At 32.9% G+C, this 14,369-nt stretch overlaps 1 protein-coding gene across 1 annotated transcript in view; it reads left to right on the top strand.

Moving 5' to 3' along the window:
- The window catches only part of LOC131051126 (uncharacterized), a 238,784-nt gene that overhangs the window by 98,863 nt on the left and 125,552 nt on the right, over positions 1-14,369 (top strand). Inside the window, exons 6-7 of the mRNA XM_057985499.2 lie at positions 10,471-10,644; positions 11,417-11,527. Of these exons, the coding sequence (XP_057841482.2) occupies positions 10,471-10,644; positions 11,417-11,527 (285 nt within the window). The remainder of the gene's footprint in view (positions 1-10,470; positions 10,645-11,416; positions 11,528-14,369) is intronic.

Below are 14,369 nucleotides of genomic sequence, written 5' to 3'. Positions count from 1 at the left end.
GGTAACAAAAGTACCGTATAGGCATAGTTAGATTATCAGGTTGTTAGTAACTAAATGTTAGTGGTTATTTATATTAGTAAGTTAGTGATTAATATAATTATAAGGGATTGTTTCTTGGTAGTTGAATACGGGGAAAGGTTGAGACTTAAATAAAATCCATTGTATACATTGTAAAATTCATCCCACACAATATACTAATAGAGATTTTAGCAATGTGTTTTGCAATATAGAGCAACTACTATTTCTGTATGGTATTGGAGTAAGGTTGAAGGAGGCGTGCTGGAGTGCATGAAGATGTTTTCTCTGGCTGATAAAGACTGTTCCCAACAACTTTCTGAAAGCAGATAAATGTATGGATGCTTATGAATGTAGAGAATCTCAGCATAAGGTGTTGTGTGTCATGGATGTGAATCTTTGTTTTAGTTTTGTGCTCAATGCAATCATAGCCGTGCACTTTTGTTTGATTTGGTTACTTTGAGTTGCAAAAGGCCAGCAAATTGGATGGGATTCAAGCTGCTGCTCCACCAGACTGTAGACCTTGATTGATGGAATTTTAGCCAGGAAATTGTTATTTTAACTTGAATCTGGTCTCAAGTTTAGTGGAAATAGATTTGAAAGGATTGTGTTTCTGTACAAAGTCACACAAGTCGGGTAATACAAATGTGCTTGGATTTGTGCCAGAGAGTTTCTGCCTGCATGCACATGGAAAGGAAGAAATGCAAGAAATAAATAATTTTTAGTGCCAAGGATTCATCGCATGCAGTGCGGTTTTTTCTTGGTTTCTTGTTTACTGGCTGTACATTTTATCTATGAAAGTAGTGCCAAGAGGAAAGAAATATAGTTAGTGGTTTCCATTTTTAATTACTTTCTTTCAGCTGCTACACTATCAAAATCTGTGGTATCTCTTCCAAATCAAAGTAGTTTGAATGGTTTAGTTGGTTTACAGTTAGATGTTCATGTCATAAAAAGAAGAGGTCTGAAGTTTGAATCAAGCATTTTCAGCATTTATGCCTATGGGCTATACATATACTACAAAACTGTAAATAAAAGTGTAAGCAGCAAAGGTACATGCAATTATGTGCAGCATAGTCTGTTAAATCATTATTATTGGCGTGGGAAAGGCACTAGTTCAAGACTCAAAGTTAATTTCGTGTTTTCAAATCATTCCATTCAAATGCGTATATGCTTTTTGTAATAGGAGAATTGATACTTTTTGTGTTTTAAGCAAATATAGGCTTTTGACTACTCAAATTATATATTTTGGCTCCTTCTGTTTCCATTGGTGATGTTGTTCTTTTGTTTTGGAGTCATCCTACTACATTTTTGGAAAATTTCATTGTAATGGGCACATTTTCAATGGAAACCAACACCCATCTTCAGAAATTGATTGAATCTTCTAATGCTTGTGCTCTCAGAGTCATCAATGTTATAATGATGCTTCTATAGACTTTCATGCCAAATCATTCAGAGGACTGCATATCATGGCTGATTTAACAACAGAATATATCAATAGTTTGTCTGGACATCCAAAGAACAATGTTAGCTATACAAAATCTAGTTATAATGTTCAAAAGGAGCTACATCAACTTTTTGATTAGTAATCACCTTCTGACAGATGGATGAATGGATTTATTTAACAAATGCCTTGAATGGCATATGCAACTATGTTGCAGAAAAAGGAGCATCTTTGGTAGAATTATTACATCTAACATAACATTAGTATATGTAATAACCCACTAAACTTAACCTAAGAAGTCTCGACCATTTTTTTTATTTATTTATTTATTTAATTAATCATTTGTGTTTGATTCAATCACATACTCTGGGCATCTATCCAACTGGATTAGGCATTCATCCATCCGGGATGAGCATCTAACCGTACGGGTTAGGCATCTGTCCATACGGGACAAGAGGTTTCATCTATCCAATACGGGATAGGCATCTACCCAAACGAGGTAGGCATCTATCCAACTTGGGATAGGAGGTGCTCTGGCCAGAGATTTAGACTCATCGGGACCATCCGGGTCCTGAGTCACTCACTAAGTACTACACTCTTCTAATAGGAGTGCACCGAGGTCGCCGTCCTTAGGAGCAAATAAAATAGCATAATACAAGCTTGAATTCCGCCTCGGAATTTGGCCTAAAGCCTCGGGAAGTCAAGCGGATCCATACGGGATTCCTTCCGAGTATGCGTTGAATTCCTTTTTCCTTTATTTCCCCTTATACTTCAATTATGAGACTTTGCAATCCATCTACTTGTCTTAACCAAAATCCTAGACCCCATCCCCGAACGCTTGAGTACTAGGGACAACTCCGTCCCTAGACTGCCTACATACCCTTTCGGCACGGGATCAGGGTGTAAAGTATGTAGTTCTATTTTCTAATCTATGGTTTATTGTAAACTGTTTTGGTGGGTACGCAACCCTTTCTAGGGCCAATGTCCCAGACAGTTTCTCTGCGGTTGCTACCCACAATGGTAGCTCTAAGAAAAGGCTCAAGGTGGCCTATTGCTTGTGGCCTAAAACAACTAGATCTTATTTCCTATCATAAGCGTCACCCTTGACCCATTTATCATCTGTTGAAAAACATTACGATAAATAAAATCCGAATCATACGCAACCAATCCCTAATGGGATTTCCTAAGGTTAAACTAAGTGGATGTAAAATTCATTTAAAAATTATCCTTTTTAGGTTATCGATCCAAGGGGAATTACCCGCCCCGTGGACTTTAACTTCCATATGACCCTTATTACTCCCTGACGATTTATAGGGATGATGCCACAGACGTCGTTGTTGTAGCTTTCTTAGGCGTTAAGTGCAGTAGTTCAACACGACGACATTACCCGTAAGCGTGACCCAGAGGCACCATAGATACCGAACGCTACTAAGGTTTTTGTTTCCAGCTCCTCTTGCTTGTTAATGCATGGTAGCTTATGCAAGATAAGATCTTCCTAACCTTCCTTGTTCTGTTATTCATCTACATGCTTCATGTCTGATTTATATTACATATGATTATCGGATTGTACAAACATTGCTTATCATTAAGTTATCGGGTTAAATTAGCCGATACATACTTGCTATTGGATGCATAAACATTGGCACCGATTCACATCTGTTATCGGGCTTAATTATATCGAGCATATTTGTTATCGGGTTTAATGAATACACCGCTTCATTTGGCATTAAACATTGGTTAACAAATGCACCGGTTGGATTATATTCATTGTGCGCTTTGAATCATCGATGTTTATCTGAACCGATTCATTAAATAGATCAGTCATTATATTATGATATTACAATATGCTATCGGGGGTTTTTGAACCGATAATCAGCATTGTGTTAATGGTATAAATGTAAAGGCACCGATCAATGGGTGCATTGATCGGTCATGCCTAAAAGGCATGACCGGTCAATACACCAATTGACCGGTTGCCTAAATGATATATATGCCAATTGAATTCATTTGGAGAAGACATAGAAAATATTAATGATCTCTCTCCTTCAGACCTACAGATAAAAATCAGATTCATTAGATATTGACATAATTCCTCATATCCATATATAGCATTCATAGTTCATAACTTGTTCTTCAATTAAAATTGAAATAACTTTACATTGCTTAGTTTTCTATCAAGAAATTCAACTATTATACTCTTGAAAAGATTAAAAGGCATGACCGATCAATGCACCCATTGACCGGTTGCCTAAATGATATATATGCCAATTGAATTCATTTGGAGAAGACATAGAAAATATTAATGATCTCTCTCCTTCAGATCTACAGATAAAAATCAGATTCATTAGATATTGACATAATTCCTCATATCCATATATAGCATTCATAGTTCATAACTTGTTCTTCAATTAAAATTGAAATAACTTTACATTGCTTAGTTTTCTATCAAGAAATTCAACTATTATACTCTTGAAAAGATTAAAATAACATTACTCTAATGTAGTTGAAGTCGAGACCATTATTGCAAGAATTAAATAATTGAAAATTAACCCATGAAATTAATTCTATAAATCAAGAAAGAGAATCACTTGAAAGTATCAACCTACTACTGCTAAGTGATCAAAGTTCAAAGGAGAGAACTATCATCTAGTTTTTTTGACATGCAACATCATTTACACAACTAGTGAGATAATAAATATGTAAAAGGTGTAACTTGCATGATAATAGTAATGAGTAACTTGCATAATAAAAATAAAGTAACTTGCATGGTGATATTAAATATAACTTGCATGAAAAATAAAGAATAGGAAATTAAAGTTCGTTTTCTAAACATGAATACTTGGAAGAGAAAAGTTCCTTGGACAACTTGAACAATGAATTAACTTAATTTGCTGATTATATCCATTTAAATTAATAATTGAAATAAAATGAACCAACTAATTAACTAAAGGGAACTATTTAGGTGTGTCTAAACCATGAGTTTATTTGCAAGTCCATTCTACAATTTAGATCCTCTCGATTTGTTTCGGCAAGGTTGCGATATCCTGAGCACAATTAATTATTCCATCTAAAGTTTGCCCCAATCACTTGGCAAAGTAAATTCCCAATTGTGTTGCCTTTAATTAAATTTTTAAAATTTAGTTCATAAACTAATCAACTCCATTTGTAAAATAGACTTTAATTATAAACCACCCCATACCAATAAATTGTTTTAATTAATACAAATCAAAAATTTCATATTAGTATTAAAAAAAAAGATTTCATCTTAATAAATCTATCATTCCACTAATAAATAAAAAGCAAAATTTACATTAAAGAATTTTTTTCTTTAAAAAAAAACAGCAAATAATAAATAAATAAATAAAAGAAATAAACTAAAACATATTTATTAATTCTTTCTTGATAAGGATTAAGGGAGGTGGGGAGTGGGGTCCTGCAGGCCCCTCCCCACTACCTACATGCAAGGAGTTAGACGCCAAAAAAAGATTTATTCCCTTTTTGAATAAAGTTGAATGATATTAATATATTTATTTTTATATGTACATATTCATATATTCACACACACACACACAGATATATAATTTTTAATAAAACTTCAGAGAGGGGTTTAATAAATCTGAAAAGATAATTGTAAATTTTCACAGAGATAGAATTTTACTAACAGGTGGAACGTAGATGATAAGAGTTAAAAAATTGTTGTAGGTGCATTCAGAGAGAAAATAAAAAAAATAGATGAATACAGAATAAAATTTATCACAGATGCATACACAGATGAACAGGTTTATGCTCACAGAGATATAATATTCAGAGAAATGATAAATAAGTAAAATAAGATTTATACACAGATGAACAAATATATGTTCGGAGAGAGATAAATTTATTCACAGAGAAAAATAAATAAGTTTGAAAAGATTTATACACAGATGAACAAATATATGTTCGGAGAGAGATAAATTTATTCACAGAGAAAAATAAATAAGTCTAAAAAGTTTTAAACACAGAGGAACAAATTTATGTTCACGGGGAGATAAATTCATTCACAGAGAAAAATAAATAAGTATAAAAGATTCATTTACAGAGAAATAATTAAATTTTATCCACAGAGAAAGTAAAATATATTTGCAGGGAAAGATTTTTTTTTTTTTTACACAGATGAACAAATATATGTTTGCAGAGAGATGAATTTATTTCACAGAGAAACAATAAATAAGTATAAAATAAATTATACATAGATGAACAAATATATGTTCACATAGAGAGAGAAATTTATTCATAGAGAAATAATAAATAAGTATAAAAGATTCATTTACAGAGAAACAATAAAATTTTATCCACAGGGAAATTAAAATTTATTTGTAGGGAAAGAAACATATATACACAGATGAACAAATATATGTTCACAGAGAGATAAATTTATTCATAGAGAAATAATAAAATGCTCACATAGAGATAAATTTATTCACAGAGGAATAATAAATAAGTATAAAATATTCATTCAGAGAGAAATAAGTATACAAAAGAATTAAATTTCTCAGGAGATTATTATAAAAAGTACAAGAGGATTCATTCACAAAGAAATGATAAATAAGCATAAAAGATTTATGCCCAAATAAACATTACAAGCTTTTTGCAGGAGCATCAAAGGGAGAAATTTTATTGGAAAGAAAAGATTTTTGTTCACAAATTATTTAAGATTAAAATCCAATAAAGCAAAAAGTAAAAATCAGATTTTCTTTCTTTCCTTCTAAACAGATTTAGTAATTAAAAGGGAAATCTGCATATTCATATTTGAACGAATTATATATATATATTTTTAAAAACAATAGAATTTCCTTTGATTAACCTTTCTAAAAAAAACTAAGATGATGGTTTCTCAAGCATAGATCTTTTATATGAAATAAAATCTGAGAGGAATAAAACTATTTCCTTTTGCAAAATACAAAGTTTTACATATGTAAATAAAAGAATGCGAAGAGAGGAGAACCTGGATTATCGAAGCTTGATGTAGAATCCTCTCCAAAATTTCTAGCTATCCTTGTTAGATCCTTCCTTGCAACTTGGTGAGAATCCTTCAAGGGTAACTTAACAAATCTACAAAATAAATGTGACTACTAGAAAGATCCTATTACTATTAGCAAGAAACTTGAGAAAATTTTCTTCCCATCAAAAAACAATCAACCTCCCTTTTTCGAAAGCTTGCATACATTATATAGAAAAGAGTCTTCAATTCCACTATCAAGAGAGTTAATTGAAAATAAGATTCTTCTTCCTAAATTATCCTCATGCAAAATTGATTGATCACTTAATGGAGGAGTTACATGCAAGAAAATGGAAATTGAAGATTCCCTCTAGAAGCTTCCAATTCCTCCTACGACATGTGCTCAATTGAATTTGAGTAATTAAATAATTTTCATTTAAATTATATTTTCAAGTGTGTATGTGTGTGCCCACTATTTAATCCTCTTTTATTATAATAGCTTTTTCAACCTTATTCAATAAATCATTTCTAACAAAACCACAAAATGATAATAATAATAATAACAACAATAGTAGTAGCAAGTTGTTATCAAAAATGGAGAAAGAGGGTTATGACAGTATATTACTACATATCACACATGTATTGGGATGCCGAGTTTGTATGAGATTACTTTCTCATGTTACAATCTATTAAATGGAAATAAGTGAAGAAAATGAAGCCTATATAACATGGGAACTATGAGATGTTGGAAAGAGGGTACGATTTGTTGCATATACTCCTAAGTTACCATTGGAGTGAAATTACATAATATTCTCAGCTCTCATGTTTGAGAAGATTAATGGCATATTTAGGATCTTGAAGGAAGAACTTGATGAATAAAGTATTGTTATAGAATTTCATTTTGTTGAAGGATTTACCACAAGATACTTGGGAAAGTCCAGAAATATTCCAACATTCACATTCCAGTTACTTTTGAGAAAATCAGACTGAGGGGGCACTTTTATGTTTGTCCTAAGAAAACTTTAAGCTAAATTGAGTAGCAATTACTGCTATTTCTTGGCAGGGCTATAGATGCTGGATAGGCTTTCCTTAGGATGTTTACTTCAGGAATGAGTATTTTAAATTTTTGTAGTCTGTTCTAATTATTCTGTTTGATATTTGAGAGTTTTATTGCTTGTACTGTTTATACTTGTTCTGTAGGGTCCATGAATTCACCTTTTTTCTAAACCTGTTAACTAGTTTAGAAGGTAGTTGGCATTTAGCACTAAAAAGATAAATAAATACAGGTTGTTTATGAGTTGACCTGTTACATCTGCACATGCATGCCGAAATGTACATGTACATTTACATATGCTTATAACTTATAAGAATAATTGTGGTAGGCAAACTGAGGACTTGGCAGCACTCCTAGTCTCAATCAGGTCTGATTTGACATCCATAACTTCTCAGGAAAGTTTGTTTTCTTTTGTTGTAATGCTTTTAGCTTGAGATCATATTCAGATGATGGAGATCTTTTAGATTTCTAATTATTTCAATTGGGTGTTGAGACAAAAGCCATGGAAATGGTGAGCACCTTCCTGGCCGCTGTACTTTCTTTTGGGACAACTGGAACATATTTCCTTCAGTGTCTGTCTGAAAATGAGCAGCTCCAAGAAACCACTATAGCTTCATGAATCTACTCACAGAAGAAGAAAACAGAGACTGACATTAGGAAAAAAATTAAGAAATTATCTTGATGTTCACAAATGCCCACTAGCAGGTCAATGGAATTTGAAGAGAAATTTTAGTTATAATAGACAGGTACTAGGGTAAAGCAAACCTTAGATTACAAAAAAGTAACTAAGAACAAAGCATGAGATTATTGCAAACATGACAACGGGGTGAACCTAAAATGGTTAAACGCTGGATCATAATAGCCTAGTTGATTGGTGATTGTCACCAAATGCCTAATCTTGTAGATTCTTGCCTTCAAAAATTGGCTGATTTTGGCAATGTGTCAAGTGATCCACTTGTCTAAAATTTATGACTTTGTACTTATTTCCACCTTAATTTGACCCACTTTGATTTTAATAAAAACGTACTGCATCTGAATAGACATGTTTTCTTGTCATCTTTTGGTTTGAACTACCGCAATTTTGTAGTTAATGTTTTTTGAGTTGCTGGATTCACTATTATTTTTATAATTATTTTGAACGCTCATCTTCATCTCAATGACATGATCAAGAATGTGTTGGTGGTTCTTGTTTCCACTATTCTAAGTTCTTTGCCTTCTGTGGGCACATGTTATTTGTGAATAAGGGCCATTATGTGGGGTATGCATTAATAATTCTAGTCATACTTGATCTCAAATCTTCCTCTTTTATAGGCATGTGCTATTTAGGGCTTCAGGAAAAACAATATCCATCAAATAAATATTTGATCAATAGTTGAAATCATGCTTTCAGCCTCTTTTGAAAGATCCCTTTGCTTAATACTTCTATTAATATGACTCTATACAAATATTCTTTAAGGGAAGTGACATATTCCTATGGCCTAGCTAAGGATTGTTAAAATTCATTTATCATTTTACTGCTAAAATATATATTGTTTTCATTTTACAGTTTAATTTGTCAAAAAATTGTGATGATTATTGGAATTTGGAAAAAATAGCCAGACATTTAAAAAATTTCACCTATATTTCACTAATGAAATCTTGATTCATGGATTTTCGGCCCCATCCTAAAGACACTCAGATTCACCATTTGTACAACTCTGGCTGTATATATCTAGATATTTATGTATATGCCTATATAATATAAATCTTATATGTAAAGAAATTCAAACGAATGATGTCGTATGTGTTTGCACTCGTGTATGTATCTGTAATTCAAATGATAAATATGCATACCAGACAAATTTTTTGGCTTTCTAAAAGTCAGTTTTAATATTCATGACTAATAACAATCATACTTATTTAATATTTCAGTCATGTGGATTAGGTCTTTAATTTAATTTTCTGGTTTCTATGCAATAATCTAAGTGCCGAAAGTCTATGTTGATGAGATATTATAGTGCTTTGCACTTTGATTGATTAAGTACAAGACTTTGTCTGAGAGAATTTCTATGTTGCATCCTACGATTCCCTTCAAAAAATGTGGCAAAAGGAAAGTTTTGAGTGTCTATCACCAACTAGTGTTCTAGCTTCATTGATCGTACATCTTTTTGAAGCACATTATAATTTTTTTTTCTTTTTCTTTTTACTCTAGAGATATCCCCATGACCCAGCCCAGCGCCTAACCTGCCTTACCTTGGGCTTACTTACTGCCAAGTTGGGGCCAGGAAGGGGCGAGCTGAGGCGAGACTAGTCCTCTAGGGATGTATGCAACCGCCCGCAAGCCACATTATAATTATTGACTCTGCTAGTACAATTGTGGAATTTAAATTGACATGAACATAGGACCATCAGTTATCTTTTACAGTTTGTATGACGCAGAGGAAGATCTGATGTCAATTGTATTATTGTAGTAGTGCCAAATATATGCCTACAACAATTCATGACATTGTTCAAGCTCACTCAAATTTGCATAGCAACTTTCCATGGACCAGCTGGGAATCAAACCAATTTCTGCCACTGGAGTGCTCTACCATTGTATTACACGCCCTGACAGGTGCTGTTTTCTCTCGAGTATGAGTTAATGGCATCTTTTTTTCCATGACATGCTAGCTTGATCTGATTCCATGGACTGGCTAGGATTCAAACCTAGGGTATCTTATAAGCCACTGATTGGTCTACCATTGAGCTTCTGACCCTTCACAGTTTCTGTTTTTCCTAGATCTTGTATTAACCATTGACCTTCCCATGGTGAATTTATAAATTTGTTTCAATCTAAAAGTATTTACTATCTTCATTTTACCTATGTTCTTATAATCTTTGTCTAAGAGAATCAGATTAGTTATGTTATACAGAATTCCATATAAAAATTAAATATTCCTTGTTTATCATTGTTTGGAGACATCTTTGAGTTAATAGTATGATTTCTCATTTTTTTTTTAACAGCGTAGTAGAAAAGCAGTAAAAGATACAGAACAAGAGACAGAGGAACAGCGAATAATTGCTGCTGCAGCTCCCTTGGAAGGAGAACGGTTCCTTCTTCCTTCATCTGTTGACCATGACATGTCAATAGACAAAGGAAATGATGATAGCATTCGAAGCAGTAAAATTGGTGAAAAGGTTTGTAAAGTCATTTAAAAGTGGATTTCGTTTTCTATTTATTTGGTCAAAAAAAATATCAAATTCACATATGTTGTGTGGAAGAGGCAGGCCTCTTGATTTTGTTTTCTATTTTTAGCTTCTTATAATTTCAAAATTAGCTATAACTGCACAGTCTGAGAAAATGCAGCATCTTTGTTCACATTCTTCTAGGTTCCATTTAAAAGTGGATTTCGTTTTCTATTTATTTGGTCAAAAAAAATATCAAATTCACATATGTTGTGTGGAAGAGGCAGGCCTCTTGATTTTGTTTTCTATTTTTAGCTTCTTATAATTTCAAAATTAGTTATAACTGTACAGTCTGAGAAAATGCAGCATCTTTGTTCACATTCTTCTAGGTTCTTTGTATGTTCCATCTCTTTGTGAGGAAATATTTGGTTTAATAAATAAGGAATCAGGATACAGCTTGTGCATGTGGTAATGGTTGAGTTGGTGAATTAAGAATAACTGCTATTCTAAAATAAAAATTGTAACATACAGACACTCTACCAGACATTGCAATCATCTTTCGTTTTGTAAATTTTTTTCTTTAGCCTGCTTGTTTTACAAGGGTATCCTGCTATGCAATGAAGATAACTGCTCTTGGGAGTTCATGCTTTCTTATAAATAAAGTTTGAAGATTTCTTTTTGCTTCTTTCATCAGTGTTTTTGAATCAATTCTCTGTTTCTTGACTTTAGGAATATTGTGGGCTTATTTGTATTTAACTGGTTATGTCGGGTTTTTTCTCTTCAGCGCAAGTATGAATGTCTAAAGGAAGATGCGTGGATGTCAACTGTGGCCAATGAGAAAGAAATCCTTTGGCGTGCCAACTATGAAGAATTTGTTCGTAGGCTTAGACACAAGGTTAGGGCCACCTTAACTCCTGAAAGCTCAACTTTTCCATACATCAAAGTGGTTTAATTAGAATGAATAAACAGGTAATCTGGAACTAGTGGTTTGAACGTGAGCTGAAATTTTTCATTTTGAAGCTCTTGTAGATAAAGCTTTTGACTAATAAGAGCGATGATTAGAATAAGATTTATTCATTGTTTTTCTCTTCCATCTAGTGAAGATGTATTATTTGTAAAATTTCCTAAAATTAGTACAGGGGTCCTTCATTTTTTGTTTAATGATTAAAAAACACTGAATCAAATGATCTCTTTAAATATCATGTTTTTAAAATTGAATGACCATTTTATTAATTTGTTTTCAATGTAAATAAGATAATGATTCTTTATTTGATACATGCTATTCGAAAAAAACTGATTTGAATAAGTATTAATTTAATCTCAACAAAGAATACACCATATTACCATATAACACATCAGAAAGTACACAGAATTCAAAACAACAAAGCACAATAAGAAACTCAGGGCACACGACTGATGATATACACTGTTCATTGGGCAATTTAATGTAACAAGCATTTTCTAAGCAAAATAAAAGAACTACTGTTTGAAACAGAAAAGGAATTTAAAACTTGCAAAAACTTTTTTTTTTTTAACAATAGATAACTGAAATCATAAACTTTTGATTGAAACAGTAATCTATTCTAGGGTGATATAGATAACTGAAATCATAAACTTTTGATTGAAACAGTAATCTATTCTAGGGTGATATAAATCTAGTGGACATGAAAATTTAACAATACAATTGAAGGAAGAAAAGAGGTTAACAGACTACAGTTTAATTTGAAGTTCATTCCGATCTTTAAAAAAAATTACTTTACCATTGATTTGGAGGGGGGAAAGTATCGTTAGGGTGCTTTTCTGCCCAACTACTGACCTACTAGGCCCAACCCTTTGCAGGGAGGTAACGAGAAGTTGAACTCATGCCATCTAAGATTGGTGTTTAATCCTACTTAATCCGTAGTCGGTCACACACTATAGGCTACTCCTCCTAACTAGTATGACCTCTGACTGGGTTGTATAACTGGATTAATGAACTGATTGACGCTCATAGACAGAAGCATCACCTTGGCCAAAGGTTTTAATATAGTTGCAATCACGCTAATACATGAAGTCAATGTTCATCACCCTACTCGGCTGCAACTTGGATGTTTAGGACATAGGTTCTTTTCTAAGAAACTTTTTAACAGATGTCCACTTGGCAATCTCTTGGTATCCAGTCACAACATACATAATTCGAGTTTAAGCACTATTTCTCCACTGAGTATCATAGCTTATTTGAAATTAAGGTTTCAGCTTTACTATTTTAAGGGTATCCTTGTCCCCCAATGGGTTTATTACTCCATGGTCCTAGTCTGAAAATATTACCATAGTATGGAAAAGGTAAGATAGGCAATAGAGCTACTAGCTCTCATGTTCACTTTAAGTTTCTGTATTCAACATGCATTATGTGAATTTGCTGTCACTGTACTATCTAAGTGTTCTTGTTGATTTTGTATATGCCACTCTGCATTAAATGAGCATTGTAGAGCTACCCTTGCCTGTCTAACCTTCTTCGTTACAAGACTCTTGGCACTTTTGTGCCACGATACTCCCAATTCACATTCTACGTATTTTCTTAATTTCTAAGCTATATTTTTCTGCCTTAACATTCTAACAATGTTCTACTTGATTTTTATCTATAATACGTATGCACCTCAAAACTAAGAGGGTTTGATTCAGTTCCATGCTTAGTTCTTCTAAATAAGGCTACGCTGGCTGAATAATGCATTATATATTCTTTTAAAATACCTATAAAGAGCTTTATCATAGCTACAATTCGACAAGAACAGTTTATTGTATTCAAGAAACATAAGTTCTTTCCTTTCATAAATAGAAGCAAGGAAAAAAAATGAACAAAGCCACTCTATATATATATATAAACATGAATTGGTTAAGTATTGAATATATGAATTCGTGGAGCCTTCCTTTGCAAAATTTCCAAACTATGGTTCCCTTCCTAAGCTTCTACAAGTAGCTGTGCAGAAGCACTGCTTGCCTAGGAGTTTTCCAGCTCACGTTGCAAGCACCCAACAAAGTTTGAGAATATTTTTCAGAGCAAACTATTTTTCCAAAACTTATAATGAATGCTTCCCGGTTACCATTAGACTTCTATATTCTCCGTAAAGAAGCGGTTTTGTTAATTCTGGGTTAATTTCCATTCCAATATGAATGAATCTCATTTCAATTTGAATTGAACTCATACAAATTGTGAAGCATGCCATAATTCCTTCCCCCACTATGGCGTTGCTCATATGATTCATGGGTTCGAATTACTTATGTGGTTCAATCTCATATCATGCCATGGATATTTATATGCAAGCGGTGCTTTATTAAAAGTGTTAGACTTATACATGAAGCAAGGAATGAAGCAAGGCATCTGCAATATGTTTTCGTATAAGGCCATACCAAAGATTGGTAGATAGGTTGTAAAAATAAACTTTACGTTGCAAGAGCATACACACACACACACATATATGTGTGTGTGTGTGTGTGCACACACACATGTATATATATGTAATGAATACATACGTATACGTGCTTGTATAGACATGTATACATGTGGTATATATTATATATATGATGCAAGAGAAAACAAAACCTCTGGGCCAACCCAAAATTTCAAGCAAATCCTGTGTACTCTCTTTGCAACACCAATGAGATATATGCTTTTATTCAAATTTCAAGAACAAGACAACAATTTAATAAAATAACAAAAATGGCTTGCACATTGGTCTTGTTCTGTATTCCCCATGCAT

This window comes from Cryptomeria japonica, chromosome 3 (genome assembly GCF_030272615.1).
Source record: "Cryptomeria japonica chromosome 3, Sugi_1.0, whole genome shotgun sequence".
NCBI classification, from domain to species: Eukaryota; Viridiplantae; Streptophyta; class Pinopsida; order Cupressales; family Cupressaceae; genus Cryptomeria; species Cryptomeria japonica.
The sequence above is the reverse complement of the archived record's forward strand: the minus strand, read 5'-3'. Positions and strand labels throughout refer to the sequence as shown.